General features: G+C 37.6%; 1 protein-coding gene across 2 annotated transcripts in view; it reads right to left on the bottom strand.

The window, feature by feature from the left end:
* Positions 1 to 14,956: 14,956 nt before the first annotated feature.
* Positions 14,957 to 18,410, bottom strand: part of LOC121373441 (WAP four-disulfide core domain protein 5-like) — a 9,627-nt gene continuing 6,173 nt past the window's right edge. The window contains exons 4-5 of one of the 2 annotated variants that reach the window (XM_041500098.1): positions 18,172 to 18,248; positions 14,957 to 15,137 (exon numbers count right to left, since the gene is read on the bottom strand). In XM_041500098.1, coding sequence (XP_041356032.1) covers positions 15,123 to 15,137; positions 18,172 to 18,248 — 92 coding nt within the window. In that variant the 3' untranslated portion in view covers positions 14,957 to 15,122. The remainder of the gene's footprint in view (positions 15,138 to 18,171; positions 18,249 to 18,410) is intronic. The other variant, XM_041500097.1, reaches the window with a different exon arrangement.

Here is an 18,410-nt window from a genome sequence, read left to right as displayed (position 1 = left end):
TATTCGCATTTAGCGATGTGGCGAACGGCAGCTGTTCATCAGATATAAAGTTTAATTCGCATTTGGCGATGTGGCGAACGACAGCTATTCATTAAATATACAGTTTTATTCGCATTTGGCGATGTGGCGAACGGCAGCTATTCATTAAATATACAGTTTTATTCGCATTTAGCGATGTGGCGAACGGCAGCTGTTCATCAGATATAAAAGTTAATTCGCATTTGGCGTTGTGGCTAACGGCAACTATTCATCAGTTATAATATTAATTCTCATTTGGCGATGTTGCTAAAGGCAGCTATTCATCAGCTATAAAATTTAATTCGCATTTGGCGATGTTGCTAACGGCAGCTATTCATCAAATATAAAATTTAATTCGCATTTGGCGATGTTGCTACTGGCAGCTATTCATCAGATATAAAGTTTAATTCGCATTTAGCGATGTGGCGAACGTCAGCTAAATTCTGAGCTTCATGTTTATATACATGTATATACAGAAGAGTCTCGTTGGCTCGAACGCGAGTTGTCGAACCTACTGCTACGCTCGAACCAAGAACAAAGTCCCAATTTTAAAAAAGAAATTCCTCGTATTCTGCAATAAAGGGTCGAATAGCACTTTGGTCGAATACTAGCCTTCTGTCGCACAATTATGTCAGTCCCTTTAGGGCGAAGTCGGTGTAGTTAACAATATTTCGCTCGAACCGGTAATCCGTTCGATTTGAAGCAGCAACAATGCACCCTTAATTGTTGTTTATTACACACATGCATATTTAGATGCAATTGGAGAGCATTATGTGTAGCGTCAGTTAAGTTTTCAGTACTTCTCAAAAATGTTTTAGCAGCCATGGTGCCCCCACGGTTTTCGACCCATCGAGATTCTACTGTATATATAACAAATTTAATTAAGGTTCAGAAGACTGATAATTCTTTGCTAGTGTCATATTCGTTAGCTCTTCTTTGATTTCAGATGCCTTCTAAACACTGTTTCAGGAAGGAAGGAAGGAAATGTTTTATTTAACGACGCACTCAACACATTTTATTTACGGTTATATGGCGTTAGACATATGGTTAAGGACCACACAGATATTGAAGGAGGAAACCCACTGTCGCCACTTCATGGGCTACTCTTTTCGACTGGTAGCAAGGGATCTTTTATATGCACCATCCCATAGACAGGATAGCACATACCACGGCCTTTGATGTCCCAGTCGTGGTGCACTGGCTGGAGCGAGAAATAGCCCAATGGGCCCACTGACAGGGATCGATCCCAAACCGACCGCGCATCAAGCGAGCGCTTTACCACTAGGCTACGTCTCACCCCCACTGTTTCAGTAAAATGTTATTCATGATACACACACACAAATCTGGCACAGTGTGTGTGTGGTGGGTGTTTTTACATTTATTATTATTATTATTATTATTATCTATTATTTTTATTATTTTATTATTATTATTATTATTATTATTATTATTTTTATTATTTATTATTATTATTATTATTATTTATTTTTTTTTTTTTTTTTTTTTTTTTTTATTATTATTATTATTATTATTATTTTTATTATTATTATTATTATTATTATTATTTATTATTTTAGTTTTTTATTATTTTTTATTATTATTATTATTATTATTATTATTATTATTATTTATTATTTTTTATTATTATTATTATTATTATTATTATTATTATTATTATTATTATTTATTTTTTTAATTATTATTATTTCATTTTTTTTGTTGCATTTATAAAAACTAAGGGCGGGACGTAACCCAATGGTAAAGCGTTAGCTCGATGCGCGGTCGGTCTGGAATCGATCCGCGTCAGTGGATAGTGGGCTATTTCTCGTTCCAGCCAGTGCACCACGACTGGTATATCAAAGTCAGTGGTATGTACTATCCTGTCTGTGGGATGGTGCATATAAAAGATCCCTTGCTGCTAATCGAAAAAGAGTAGCCCATGAAGTGGCGAGAGCGGGTTTCCTCTCTCAATATCTGTGTGTTCCGTTATTATTATTATTTAAACAAAAAAATAAAGCTGACGAAATGTGCATTCGAGTAGGATTCATCTTCCAATGGTTAGTAACGATATTTCTAATTTGTTTGCTCTAAATTGTTTATAATCATTATTTAAAACATATGCCATAACTTCAACACTTCACAACTGAATTATTTGTATTTTCCTTTTACCATATGTAAAGAAAAATGCCTAAAATATATACTGGCCTTCAGTTAGTTTTATTAAGTAGGTATATATAATTATATGTATTGTTGTATTACATCATTTGATAACAGAGGAATAAAATGTACATGAAAAGATGAAACATTTTCATTGTGGACTATGTCTTCGATCTTTCAATCCGGATCTATATATATTTTTAAACTTATTTTCGTGCGGGGGCGGGATGTAGGCCAGTGGGTAAACGCACGCCTGGTGCGCGGTCGGTTTAGGATCGATCCCCGTCGGTGAGCCCATTGGGCTATTTCTCGTTCCATTCAGTGCACCACGACTGGTATATCAAAGGCCGTGGTATGTGCTATCCTGTCTGTGGGATGGTGCATATAAAAGATCCATTGCTACTAATAGAAAAATGTAACGGGTTTCCTCTCAAAGGCTGTATGCCAAAATTACCAAATATTTGACATCCAATAGCCGATGATTAATAAATCAATGTGCTCTAGTGGTGTCGGTAAACAAAATTAACTTTATCTAGGCTATCTGGGATCCAGTATAGGGATGCGAACCCAGTACCCACCAGCGATCTATGCACATAAACAATTTGACAAGTGCGTGTGCACCGAACCGGAACTTGCGGGATGCAAGAGGTGTTCGTTTGTGTGTGCGTGTGTGTGCGTGTGTGTCATATTTTAAAAGTGTCTTTTATGCTTGTCTGGAGAACAGCAGGGGCCTAATTCATTAAACTCTCGTAACTTTGCGATATCGCAGTGCAATGCTAAAAGACTTGCAAAGAGGATACTTTGTTGTCTAGCAGAGCCTAAGAGACCTTTGTGAATTAGGACCCTGGTTATTTATTTTTACTGTCAACCCATCTGTTTGATTTAGGCTAGGCCTGGCGCGGGCATTTTGGATGGGGACGGCGCGCGGGGTGTGGGAGTGTGTGGGAGGGTGTGGGATGGGTTTGGGTATCTAGATTGTGATAAGTATCGATAATATAGTGGCTAGTGTCCCGTCTGTGGAAAAGTGAAAATAAAATATCCATGTCTGCTGTTTGGTAAGAGCATGTATGTGGCGGTAGCACACACATTCTTGTATTACACACCTGTACATTATTTTTGATAACACATATTAATAACACACATACGTGTGATAACAGTTTAAAAAAACACACATTTGACTGGCTGCTCCTAGGTGATGACCAGATAGCTACTGCCATACCATACAATCGAACTAAATCGATTGCTCTGTTAACCTGAAACCGATTACAGTGTCTTCAAGCGCTAGGACCGTTAATAGGTTTCAGCTGGAAAAGACGTTTTAATTTGTTTAAAAATGGGGTTTTTTTTTTGGTGGATATGTAAGAAATAGAACACTACATTCGTGTTCATTAGATACAATTTATCTTACCACTTGTTGTTTACAATACGTATCTAACGAGCGAAAGCTTAAAACAACTCGTAAGATAAATGGTATCTAACGGCCATTCTATTCTCTATATCTTACGCTAGGCTGAATGCTAAAGCGCATGTCATCATAACCAAACCTCTATAGTTGAGGTGCCGTTAAAACAACTATTCCCTTCCGTTGCTAATGGAATGTTTTTTTACTCTCTCTCTCTCTGTATTTACAGAAACATGGACAAGCTAAGGCAGAACTACCGTTGCAGGTCTTTTCAACAAGTGAACCATCTGAAGTTAGAACTTTCACTGTAAATTTGACGTCACAGACGAAATACCCATCCATTAATGTGACGTCAGACAAGAACAAATCTACGATTAGCGTGACGTCAGACAACTATATTATTAATGTGACGTCAGAAAATAACAGTTCTGCGATTAGCGTGACGTCAGATGTGACGTCAGATAAGAACGCATCGAATGGTATGACGTCAAACAAACCTTTGATCTTGGCATATTCCCAGAATAATTCAATTGTCCAAAACATCACTGATGCTGCAAATATTACCATTAACACTGTCAGTAATCCCGTAATTGGAGATCAACCAAAAAGAAATAGCGGGACATCACCAGAGAACACACGATATGCCCAGCTAACCAGAGACAGTATCCTATCATCAAAGCCAAGTCAGAGAGTTATGTTAAACCTACAAGATATAATTCCACATGATCAAATTCAACCATTTGTTAAGAACAGGGACAGTCATAAATCTGGTACGCACACAGAACAAATTAACAGTGCTAAAACTCAAAGGATTCAACATAATGAACAACTTGGGGACAGTAGTAGTATTTCACCTAAGGGAACCAGTGACACAACCAGAAGGAATGACATTGTATCATCACAACATCATCCACCATTTAAACTCGACAGAGATAGTGTTACGACACATCAAAAACCTCGTCAAGTGCAGCTGCACAGGGACAACATAATTACATCTCAACAGGCTCAACGCAACAGAGACAGTCTTACACTGCCTCAAATAATTAAGAAATTTACGGAACAACAGGTCAATGGTCAAAGAGTTTATCAAACTAAGCAACAAAGAGATCTTACACACCGTCGTAGTCCTCCTTCCAGACATCAAGAAAATCAACCACAGATGATCGTAACAGCTGCTGCTAAAAGACTACGCAAGCATGCCTCTCTAGAAACTGAACAAAGAGAAAATGTTAAGAAATCTCACCAGCAGAGAAATCGTGTTCACGTTCGTACACTGTCTGCTAAAATAATGGCAACCATTGCCAGGCTTGCACGCCGGGTACCGACAAATGCATCGAACTTTAACAGAATATCAAATAATGGAATGAACAGCCTTGTCAATAGTAACATTTCTCACAAGACAATGTATACAAATACTGCTGTTCTTCCAACCAAGGTTGGATCAATTCTGAGAAGGGAAAACAGAGTAGTTACAAATGAAACTGTAGATTTACCAAAGTCAGTGAGAAGATGGAGACCTCGGGGTTGGATATCCAATAGCAGCGAGTCTGGACAAGTAAGTGGTGTAATACAGGCATTACGCAATTTAATGAAGTCCCCTATTTTAAACACGAAACAGGGCAACAATGTCAACAGAATAAGTAATCTTCTACACAAATTTAAAAACATATTCAAGACTGATTTGAGACGTGCCTCAACTCAAAATGTAAGGCAGGAAATGCCACTTCGTAAAGGCAAACAAGATAGGACCCAAACAAGTGACAGCCATAATAGACATGCCCTAATTCAGAACGTAAAGCGGCAAACCATACCTAGTAAAGAAAAACAAGATAGAATTATCAAGAGTCAGAACATGCCAAGTGACAGCTATGTAAACGTTAAGAACGCTACGGGTAGTATTTTTAAAACGTTTGTTGATACGGAAACCAGTAAAGCTATTCAGTCTGTTGAGCCTGAGTCTTTGTCAGAAACCTCTCAAGAGAAACACTTTATGGGAAATAAATCTAAAGTAAATACTCCATTTGATCAAATGGTCGTGACTTTAGTAAGAAACACACCAGCCAAAGCACCGGGAATATACCTTCGTGGTTCGTCTGCAGCCAAGGGTGACTCGCCACGTTTTGGAAACACTGAGAGTTCACAGCTCCATGTTGCTTCCTTGCCTCATTCATCGTATCTTACAAACACAAAGAGAATTGTAGCCACAAGGCAACAGTCGTCACCAGTTAGCAGACAACACATTATGGAGACACAGCTGGCTGATTCATTGTCAGAATCAGGGGCTGTTTCTGCACATCCCTTTAATCCACATTTGCACCAGACCTCTACAGGTGTCAAAGAGGAAACATCATCGATTGCCAGACATTTATCAGCATCTGATATGTCACAGGAATCCATGATTCATTCTGAAGTTCATACGAATCCACCAGCTTCTCAGAATCGACAGATGTTTTTAAATCAACCATTATTTCGTCCAAACGTAAAATCAAAAGAGGTCATGGAACAAGGACTGCTGTCAGTTGCTAGACACAAGATACCAATTACTTCTTCACAAAGACAAACAGGAGAAGTTCCGGCATTTCACACAAATCCTGTGGCTCTTCAGAATCGTCATACCTTTTCAACCCGGCCATTATTTTCTCCAAATGTAGAACCAAACGAGGCCATGAAACAAGAACCACCATCTGTTGCCAGACATCAAATGTTATCCCCTGTTTCACAGCGACAGCGGGGGCGTATTTCTGAATTTCATATAAATCATTCTGATCATCAGGAACACTACAAATCTTCAGGTCAGCCATTATTTCATCCAAACATAAAATCAACCAAGACCATAAAACGAAGATTACTGTCAGCTTCCAGACCTAACACATCAGTTCCTACCTCACAGACAGAACCAGGGCGCATTTCTGCATTTCATGTGAATCCTCGGTTCCACCATACGTTTTCAGTCCAATCATTGCTTTTTCCAATGATGAAAGAAAAAATATCCCTGACTAAAAGAATCTCATCAATTGCAAGACCCAAGGAAAGTCTCAAATCGATATTCGATTTGTTGGTAGCACAGGTTAATAATCTAGTTCCTGTAGATCCTATTTCCCAAGATATGACAAAAACCTATTTAGATCAGCCATCAGTACACCCAAGTATGAAACCCACAGTAATCAGGAATAAAATCTTACCATCAGTTCTAAGAAGTCAGCAGAGTCGTCATAAAGAAATGAATGGTTTAATGTCCCATTCAAGCAGCATGCATACTCCGTCATTTGTTGTAAGTCCAAATGTAATCAGGAAGAAAAAGGAAGCACCAGAACAACAAAGACAACAGCGTTCCAGAACATTCATCAGGTCATTATTAGGATCAAGAGTTAATGCCGAACGTCATCGAGAAACAAGCAGTTTGAAATCACTTTCCACCTCTTTCCCTACGTCATCACTCATCCCAGAATTCAAAGTAGTTGAAAGGAAACCAGTATCATCACTTCTTCGAAATCACTTGAGTCTCAGTTCACGCTCCGGTTCATTGTTTGGATCAAGCTTTAATTCCAGACACCGTGTGGAAGCAAGCAATAAAAAAGGTGTGGCCACTAGCTCACACACTCGATCAATTATCCCATCTCTTATTACAATCAGGACTCCAAAATTAGCCATTAAAGGTAAATTATCTTTGATACTGAGTCCTCGAGCTACCCGTGGTTCACCATCAGTTTCTGTTCGTGTAAATGAGAAATTACCTAGATCTAGTCACATGACTCTTGCAAATGACAAAATCATTAGACGTCTGAAACTCGAAAGATCTCCTTTTATTGTAAAATATATACTTAGCAATAACAATATGACAAACAGCAGTATTCCTGTTTCATCAGATCTGTCATTACTGTCTGTAAATGCTAACCACATGGAAGACACAAATGTTGAAAGACCTCCTGTCACATCACAAAATAGTCATGGACTTAGAAATAACCTAACGTCAAGTAATGCAAGAAATACTACACGTCGTGGATTTTTCGTAAATCGTCCAAGTTTAAATACGAGCAGAGGCACACAGGCTGTCTGTGATTCAAAAGAAAACTCAAGATGGACGTAATATGGGTTCTACTGGTATATCAGCAATACCTCGTGCTAGCAATACACCGATGCCTTACCGAGTAGTGGAGGGAAGTAACTGGGACAAACCATTAAGAATAAAGAATCACAACAGATTTGATGGTATGTCTACGCAATTCAGATGGAATCCAAACCACAAAGCCATTAGCATTTTCAAGACTCGGGGTGGAGGTAATCGTTTGGGTGGAATTAACATGTCAAGAAGAAACAGGATTCACCTTCGTAGCCTACCACCAACATCGGCTGGGATAAACGTGACTGGATCTGTTTACAGAAATCTGCCAGTATCTTCATTTGGAATAAATGTAAATCAATCGCTTCAAGGAAGTCTGAACATAGAAACAACCGCAACAAAAGTGAGTGAAATTTCTCCACAACATTTGTCATCATCAGCCAAAGAGACAAAAGAGGGTGAACTTCTGCCATCAACCAATTTGACAAAAACAATTGAATTTGCTCCACGAAATCTTTCAGCATCAGTCTATGGGACAAAGGTAGTTGAATTTCCTCCACAAAATCTTGCAGCATCAGCAAACCATACAAACTTGAATGAATATACTCCGCGAATTCAGACCAAATCAGTCAATGGGATGAATATGTTTAAATTTCCTCCGCACAATATTACAACATCAGCCAATGATACAAATGTAAGTAAACTTCCACCACGAAATATGTCAGCACAGACCGATGGGACAAAACTGGATGGATTTCCTCCATGGAATATACCAGGATCAACCAATAGGACAAAAATGAGTAAATCGATTCCACAGAATATGTCCGAATCAGTCAATGATATGGAAGTGAATAAATTTCCAAACAGAATTTGGTCTTCATTATCTGTGACAAACGTGAGTAGTACTCATGATAGACCTCTTGGAGTACATCTACAAGGGTCTTCTGAAAGTCTGCCTACAGTATCTAATGGTTCAAACATCAAAGAATCTAATAAAAATCTGACAACAGTAACCAGCGAAATAAAATATGGCAAATCTGTATACAGAGATGTAACAGAACAATCCAATGAATTAAACACGAGTGAAGCTATCAACAGATATATACCAGAGGCGCCCAGTGATGGAAGAGTCAATGTATCTATAGGTAAAAGTCGACCAGCCACATACATAGGGAGAGAAGTGAATGGAACTCTTCATAGAAGTATACCAGGTGTTTTTATTGGAGCAGCAGTGAGTGAATCCTTTGATAAAAATCAAAGTACTGGTCTACGAGAAATATTAAATGGTGCACACATTGATGGATCTACTAATAAAAATCAAAGCACTGGTCTACGAGAAATATCAAATCGTGCAGACATTGATGGATCTACTAATAAAAATCAAAGTACTGGTCTACGAGAAATTTCAAATGGTGCAGACATTGGTGGATATATTAATAAGAATCGAAACACTAGTCTACGTGAAATAGCCAATGGTGCAGACATTGTTGGGTCTATTAACAAAACTCAAACCGAGGGTCTACCAGAAATATTCAATGGACTGAATGTTAATGAGGCTATTTATAGAAATATGTCAGCAATACCCAATGTGCTAAACGTGAATGGATCTATCCATCGCACAGCAACGTCGAATGAAATAAAAGTGAGCGAACATATTCATACACGTGTACCAGCAGCAGCCTCTGATAATATAAACGTGAGTGTGTCCAGGCAAGACAATATACCTATGTTGTTTAACCCAATAAAATCAAACAGATCTTCAACAGAATTTGTCCCACAAACAGCCACCGTGGTTAAAGAGAGTGAATCTATTCATAGCACCCTACCAGAAACATCTAATGGAATAATTGTGACTGGATCTAAGGATATAAATATAACAATGATCTCCACTGGAGAAAAGGTGAATGGACCTCTCCGTACAAATATGTCAACATTATCTACAGTAAAAAAATTAAATGGACCTTCACAACGAAGAGTTCCAGCAGTAAATAAATGGAATAAACAAAGTGAAATGATCAATAAAACTCTGTCAAAAGCATCTAATGAGATAGCAGTGAGTGAATCTAATGACATAAATATACTACCAGCATCCTCTGGTAAAACCGTGAGTAGACCTATTCAAAGAAATAGTCCAGAAAAGCCTACAATAAAAATATTAAATGGATCTCCAGAGCAAACTACTCCAGCAGTATTCAACAGGAATAAAGACGACAAATCTTTTCTAAGAACACAGTCAAACGTATCTAATAGGATGCAAATGGACAGATATATTAACAGAAATATTCCAAATATGAATGGAATAAACGTCAATGCAACACTTACTAATAGTCTGCCAACAATAAGTAATGGAATACAGGTCGTTGAACCTGTTGATTTAAATCCATCAGAGGTTTCGACTGAAGAAAAGGTGTCTGAGCATATTCACAGAAAAATGTCAACACCGTCTACAAAAATAAATATAGATCGATCTACAGAACAAACTGTTCCGTTAGAATCTAATGGAATACAGGTGAGCGGAACTATTAATGAAACTATTCGTGCTCTAAAAACCCAGATAAAGGATAGAGGACCTATTGATAGTAGTCTACCAGAACTGTCCAATGGAATAAAATACAGTGGACCCGTTGGTATGAGGTCACCTGTCGACGCCACTGGGAAGAATATGAGTGTAGAAATTGAGAGCAAATTGCCAGCGTCACATATTCGAATAACAGTAAACAGATTTCCAAAACAAAATATGCCAGTAGAATCCAGTGGGGTTAAAAGCATTGGATTTATACACAGGACTCTACCACGTAATGGACTGATCGAGTCTATTAACAGAAATATCCCAGCAGCATCCAGTGAAGTCAAAAATAATGTACGTAAGTTTATTAGGATGTTATCGCAGGTTATGGGAAGATCAAAAGCAAATGATTCCAGAACGATAACAGCAAAAACATTTGCATATCCAAACAGACCAGAGGCTGGTAACATAGATAGTTTTCAAGCACATTCCCGAATGTTCCACCTTGGTAGAATAGACAACATTCAACAAAATCCTACAACTGTCAAGATTAACACAACAAATAATTCTACTTTTAATCGAAATGTTTCCACATTCCTAGATAGTAAATCAGAGGGCATAAGAACTGGTGTCGAGTTGTTTAATAATTCAGTTACGTTTAATGTTTCGAAACTGATTAAATCCCCATCAGGTGGTTCACCACCATTTTATATCAACTCAGAATCAGTCGGTAACAGACGGAGAATGTCAAGCAACCCCACCAACCATAGTTTTCAAGGTGTTGATCCAGCACTGTCTGTAATCACTGCAAAAACTGCAAATAGCAGTAATCACGACAGTGCTATTATTAGAGGGGAATTGGATAATCCAACCGCAACGAGTCTTTCAGAGAAAGCTACACTATCTACTATTGGATTAAGATTTTTTGATATTCAACCCGAAGCCTCCAGTAGGTTTATTACTCCTACACATTTGAATATTCCTGTGCAGCGCAACCCACCCAATCTTAGACCATCACTTTTTGGTACAAACGTAAATGTTTTCATTAACAGTAAAGGAATGTTTGGCAGTCCCTCAACCAAGCAATCTGCCATCGGTTCAACACTTTTTGGTACCAACGCTAAGGATCTCATCAGCAACAAAAGAACCTTTAGAAAATCATCAGGTTTTACTTTCTCGAAAATGAATGAACCATCCACCTTTGGTCCAACACCTTTTGATACCAACTCAAAGGTTGTTGTCATCAATGGTAGAATGTTTAGGAACCCTCCACGTTTTCCAGAAACGAGTAAAACAAATGTCATTGGGCGCACACTGGTTGGTACCAATGCAAATCTTCCCATCAGCAGAGGGAGAACGTTTAGGAATCCTTCCAGATTTCGTTTCATAGAAAATAATAAGAGTGTTACAAATTATCCAACCAATCTGATTGGTACCACTACAAAGGAAACCAGCGATGCTAGAAAGACATCTAGTTTATTTGAAATGAGTAAACTCAACACTTTCAGACCGACATTGATTAATATCCACCCAAAAGCTGGCAACACAAAGTTTGTCAACAGTAATGGTCGAACATTTATTAATCCCAGCATCTTTAGATTTTTAAAAGAGAACAAACCCTCCACAGATAGCCCAATAGTGATCAATGTCAATCCAAAAGCCTTCATTGACAATAGAGCTATATTTAATAACCCAACCATCTTTAGATTTTTTGAAGAGACCAAGCCCTCCACGGTCGACTCAGCACTAGTTAATGTCAACCCAAATATATTTAGTAACAATAGAGATACATTTAATAATCCTAGAGTCTCTAGATTTTTTGAAGGGACTAAGCGCTCCACAACACTAAGGGTCAACACAACACTAGTTAATGTTAACCCCAAAGTCTTCAATAACAACAGAAAGTATTTTAATAATCCTAGCGTCTCTAGCTTTTTTGAAAGGGCTAAACCCTTCACAACCAGTCAAACACTAGTTAATGTCAACCCAAAAGTCTTCAATAACAACAGAAAGTATTTGAATAAGACTAGCGTCTCTAGCTTTTTTGATAGGATTAAGCCCTCCACAGTCAGCCCAACACTAGTTAACCCACAATTTTTCAACAACAACAGACAGTATTTTAATAATCCTAGCATCTCTAGATTTTTCGAAAGGACTAAGCCCTCCAGATATGACGCAACATTGATCAATGTCCGTCCACAAGTATTCATTAACAACAGAGCAACATTTAATAATCCGAGTATCTTTAGATTCTCGGGAAATCGTAAAACCTACACTCATCACCCAGCTTCGAGATCAGGGATTTGGCATCGTGTTCAAGGGTCGTTACTTACTCCAGGTCATAGAAGTCGAGGTCGTCTCACTTCGAGTAATGAGAGGTCTGACCTGAAAGGTGATGCTCTGCGCAGGTCTTCTGCTGGTCGCATTTTGTTGCAGAAATTCCAGCATGGAACAGCCATCAGACCTGCCCCTGTTTATATGGGTCGCAGAACCCTCATGCCAGGCTAAATGTGCAATACTGAATATACTTTAAACACACTAAATATTACGATTATCATATATCAGTACATAGTAATTATACTCTTTACATAAATATTACAATTATCATATATCAGTGGATAGTAATGCTATTCCTTATATAAATATTAAAATTATCATATATTGATACATAGTAATTATATTCTTTATATGAATATTATAAGTATCATATGTTAGTACATAGTAATTATATTCTTTATATAAATATTACAATTATCGTATATTAGTACATAATAAGGGAATTCGTTATGTAAAAAAAATAAAAAATATGTTAGTACATAGTGATTGTATTCTTTATATAAATATTAGAATTATCATATATTAGTACATTGTAATGATATTATTTCTATAAATATTACAAGTATCATATATTAGTAATTAGTAATTTATGTCTTTATATGAATATTACAATTATCATATATTAGTACTTAGTAATGATATTTATATTAATATTACAAATATATATTGGTGTATAGTACTGAAATTATTTATAGAAATATAACAATTGTCAAAAATTAGTACTCAGTAATACTATTCATAATATAAATTTTACAATTATCATAATATTAGTATTTATTAATGAAATACATGTATATATATATATATATTTATCCAGCAATCACTGTATACATTGGCAAGATATGATGACTAGATAAATCTCTATATTTTCGGTCACTGACCAAAATATAGGTCACGTGACATAAGTCCGACTCGACTCGAGTATTTCAGAGTAGATTTTCAATAAACATACTCTTTAAATCATTTGTTGAAATACAGTAAATACAAATAACTTTTAGTTTTGCAATAACAATACAAAACTTGTATATTTATTTATGAATTAGAGTTTAAAAACGCTTTTTTTATTTAATGTGACAGAGTCTTACAAATAATGACGTCATGTATCTTTCATAACGTCATACGGCAAAAGCCTTGCTAGGTTGACAATACTCGATTTGCGTGCACAAAACTGGAATAAATAACAATTTTCCGAATATCCTTGTTGGATTGCAGGATAAAAGAAATAACTGGTTACTGTCTTAAGCTATCGGCTTTATCGGCTCAGGACGAATGGCGATACCTTAAGACAGTAACCAGTTATTCCCTATATACATATACATAGTAGTCATATTCTTTATATAGATATTACAATTATTATTTATTACTACATAGTAAGGATATTTGCTTAAAATATAAATATTATAATTATCATTTATTAGTACACAATAATGATAGTCTTGATATAAATATTGTAATTAATATATATTATACATAGTAATGACATTCTGTATATAAATATTACAATTAGAATGTATTAGAACATAGTAATGATATTTTAAATTATATAAATATTATAATGATAAATTATTCGCACATAATAGTACTCCCATGACGTGTTATACAGAACTATTTAAAACCTGATAAATATCAGTTACAAGATGCTAGTACATATCAGTTCTATACATAAAATTCTGAAACTTCAATGTTTTTGTTTTTACTTTTGTTCTTATTACTACTATTATTTTTGTTTCGTTTTTCTTTGTTTTTTTTTTTTTTCTTCTTCTTCTTCATCTCTCTCTCTCTCTCTCTCTCTCCTCTCTCTCTCTCTCTCTCTCTCTCTCTCTCTCTCTCTCTCTCTCTCTCTCTCTCTCTTTCTGTAGTGTTTGAATCGTAGGATGGATCTACAGGTGGGGTTTTTAGGTGTTTTTTTTATTGTTTTTATTTTTTATCGCAGTGCACCTCGACTGGTACTTTAAAGGCTGTGATATATGCTGCCCTGCCTGTGAAAAAACATATATAAAAGTCCCTTGCTATTAATGAAAGTGTAGTGGGATGATTAAGTGTAAGAAGAGAGAGAGAGAGAGAGAGAGAGAGAGAGAGAGAGAGAGAGAGAGAGAGAGAGAGGGGGGGGGGGGGGAGACAGAGAGACGGGAGGGGGGGGGGGGGGGGGGAGGAGAAGCTGAATTTGCCTCCTTGTCCTCTCCCCAAGCTATTTACGGCCCTGCCCTCTAGCAAGCCATTAACAAAGATTCAAAAAGTTTGTTTTGTTTAAATGATACCACTAGAGCACACTGATTTAATAATATTCGGCTATTGGATGTCAAAGATTTGGTATTGTTTTACATATAGTCTTGTAGAGAAAACCCGCTACATTTTTCCATTAGTAGCAAGGGATCTTTTATATGCACCATCCCATAGACGAGATAGAATATATCACGGCCTTTGATATACCAATCGTGGTGTACTGGCTGGAACGAGAAATAATCAGGAGACAAAGTCTGTGCTATGTTTTATTTATTGAGATGGTCGAACGTTCTTCTATTTATTTTACACGGTTTTGCATACTCTGCCACACCCGTGCGGGCAACATCTCTGGTGGGCGTGGCATTCGCTATCACTCATGCAGTTGTCCTTGGTAACCAGACATATGGTGATTGCTGTGTCTACCGGACAAGTACCTACAATAGAGAGAATAAATATGTCTAACAATGATACATATTTGAAAAATAAAGCGCTCGCTTGATGCGCGGTCGGTCTGGGATCGATCACCGTCGATGGACCTATTGATTATTTCTCGTTCTAGCCAGTCTACTACGATTGGTATAGCAAAGGCCGTGGTATATGCTACCCTGTCAGTGGGATGGTGCCTATACAAGATCCCTTGTACTAATGGGAAAATGTATCAGGTTTCCTCTCTAGATTAGGGGCGTAGCCCAGTGGTAAAGCGTTCGCTTGATGCGCGGTCGTTCCAGGATCGATCCCCGTCAGTAGACCCATTGGGCTATTTCTCGTTCCAGCCAGTGCTCCACAACTGTTGTAACAAAGGCTGTGGTATGTACTATCCTGTCTGTGGGATGGTGCCTATAAAGATCCCTTGCTGCTAATCGAAAAGAGTAGCCCATGAAGTGGCGACAGCGGGTTTCCTTTCAATGTCTGAGTTGTCCTTAATCATATGTCCGACGCCATGTAACTGTACACAAAATGTCTTGAATGCGTCGTTAAATAAAACATTTCCTTCCTTCTTCCTCTCTAGACTATATGTCAACATTACCAAATGTTTGACATGCAATAGCCAATGAGTAATAAAGCAATATGTTCTAGCAGTGTCGTTAAACAAAACAAACTTTAGCATCTACAATGCACAAACAGAATAAACATGTCTAAAGGCGTCGCCACACAAGACGAGTGTCTCATACAAGAATAACAGATTGTATATAGCGACCGATGAAATCGTAATGTTTGTTTTGTTAATTCGTTATTCTTGTGGCCATAGGCGTACGAACTTCGGTGGTGTCGTGGTTAAGCCACCAGACTACAGGCTGGTAGGTACAGGGTTCGCAGCCCAGTACCGGGTCCAACCCAGAGCGAGTTCTTAAGGGCTCAATGGGTAGGTGTAAGGCCACTACACCCTCTTCTCTCTCACTAACCACTAACTAACTAACAACTAACCCACTGTCCTGGACAGACAGGCCAGATAGCTGAGGTGTGTGCCCAGGGCAACGTGCATTAACCTTAATTGGATATAAGCACGAAAATAAGTTGAAATGAAATGAACGTATGGGCTTCCATTTGTGTAGGGCTGCAGGATGATATTTGCCCTAATTAAACATTAAGGCCTGAATCTGGATAACAATATTTATCCATATTATCATTACTGCAAAAAAGCTATATAGGATTTGGAAGCGAATCACTAAACATTTTTACATGGATTGCAATTATATACTGCGGGTATAATAAAAAAAGAAAGAAATGTTTTATTTAACGACGCACTCAACACATTTTTTATTTACGGTTATATGGCGTCAGACATATGGTTAAGGACCATACATATTTTGAGAGGAAACCCGCTGTCGCCACTTCATGGGCTACTCTTTCTGATTAGCAGCAAGGGATCTTTTATTTGCGCTTCCCACAGATAGGATAGCACAAACTATGGCCTTTGTTGAACCAGTTATGGATCACTGGTCGGTGCAAGTGGTTTACACCTACCCATTGAGCCTTGCGGAACACTCACTCAGGGTTCGGAGTCGGTATCTGGATTAAAAATCCCATGCCTCGACTGGGATCCGAACCCAGTACCTACCAGCCTGTAGACCGATGGCCTAACCACGACGCCACCGAGGCCGGTTTTTTTTAATTTTTTTTAATTTTTTTATATGTTTAATGACACCACTAGAGCACATTCATTTATTAATCATCGTCTATTGGATGTCAAACATTTGGTAATTTTGACACATAGTCTTAGAGAGGAAACCCGCTACGTTTGTCATCTGGTAGCAAGGAAAATTTGATATGAACCATCCCAAAAATAGGATAGCACATACCACAGCTTTTGATATACCAGTCGTGGGGCACTGGCTGGAATGAGAAAAACCCAGACGGGGATCGATCCTAGACCGACCACACATCTACTCTACTACTGGGCTATTCCCTCGAGAGAGTTTGAGCTGAATAATCCGACAGCGTACTTCCGATACATAAGAGTACAGTATAAAACAAGACATTATGGTTTTGCACCTTTAACCTATTTGCATGCATGTTCAGTGTTGAATGTAATTACCTTGGTTATTTTACCGTTACGTGTTCAGTGCTGAATGGAATTACCTGTGTTATCTTACCTTTATATAGATTCAGTGCTGAATGGAATTATCTGTGTTATCTTACTTTTATATGTTCAGTGCTGAATGGAATTACCTGTTATCTTACCTCTACGTGGTTGTACTGATTGGAATTATCTGTGTTACCTGTGTTATCTTACCTCTACGTGGTTGTACTAAATGGAATTACCTGTGTTATCTTACCTTTACGTGGTTGTACTGAGTGGAATTACCTGTGTTATCTTACCCCTGCGTGGTCGTACTGAGTGGAATTACCTGTGTTATCTTACCCCTGCGTGGTCGTACTGAGTGGAATTACCTGTGTTATCTTACCTCTACGTGGTCGTACTGAGTGGAATTACCTGTGTTATTATCCATATGGTTCAACATAACCGAGTTAATAATAACAATCATACGAAGCACACGTGTAATAACAAGTGTAATGACGTAATTTTGGGAAGCGACGTCATAACATGACGTTGCTTCTCCAGTCCTATCTCAGACTGTGCATTTGAAATATGACGTCATTTCGTCGTCTCCTTTTAGTTGTGACGGAAACATTTTGACTTGGGTCTTGTTATTCATAAACAAAACAACAATAATAATATGGATAATAAAGAAATTATTACACTCGCGTGTGAGTCGTACTGATTTTACGATACTCGTGTCAGGATTCATGTATTACCCTCGCTCTCGCTCGGGCAATACAAAAATCCTGACACTCGTTTCGTAAAATGAGTACGACACACAAGCTCGTATAATAATCTCTATTTATCTTACCTCTACGTGGTCGTACTGAGTGGAATTACCTGTGTTATCTTACCTCTACGTGGTCGTACTGAGTGGACTTACCTGTGTTATCTTACCTTTACGGTGTTGTACTGAATGGAATTACCTGTGTTATCTTACCTCTACGTGGTTGTATTGCTTCCTTACATACTCGTCCACACCCTTCAGAGCAGCATTTCATGTCTGTGAATAAAAAGCAAAAATGGCAAAAACATTTTTTTAGACAAATTAAAATATGAGAAATAAACGTAAAATAAAAAAGAAAGAGAAGCGTTTTTTTGTGGTTGATATTCTTTATATATATATATATAGACAGAGAGAGAGAGAGAGAGAGAGAGAGAGAGA

The sequence above is a fragment of the Gigantopelta aegis genome, chromosome 5, assembly GCF_016097555.1.
Source record: "Gigantopelta aegis isolate Gae_Host chromosome 5, Gae_host_genome, whole genome shotgun sequence".
Classification (NCBI taxonomy): Eukaryota; Metazoa; Mollusca; class Gastropoda; order Neomphalida; family Peltospiridae; genus Gigantopelta; species Gigantopelta aegis.
The sequence above is the reverse complement of the archived record's forward strand: the minus strand, read 5'-3'. Positions and strand labels throughout refer to the sequence as shown.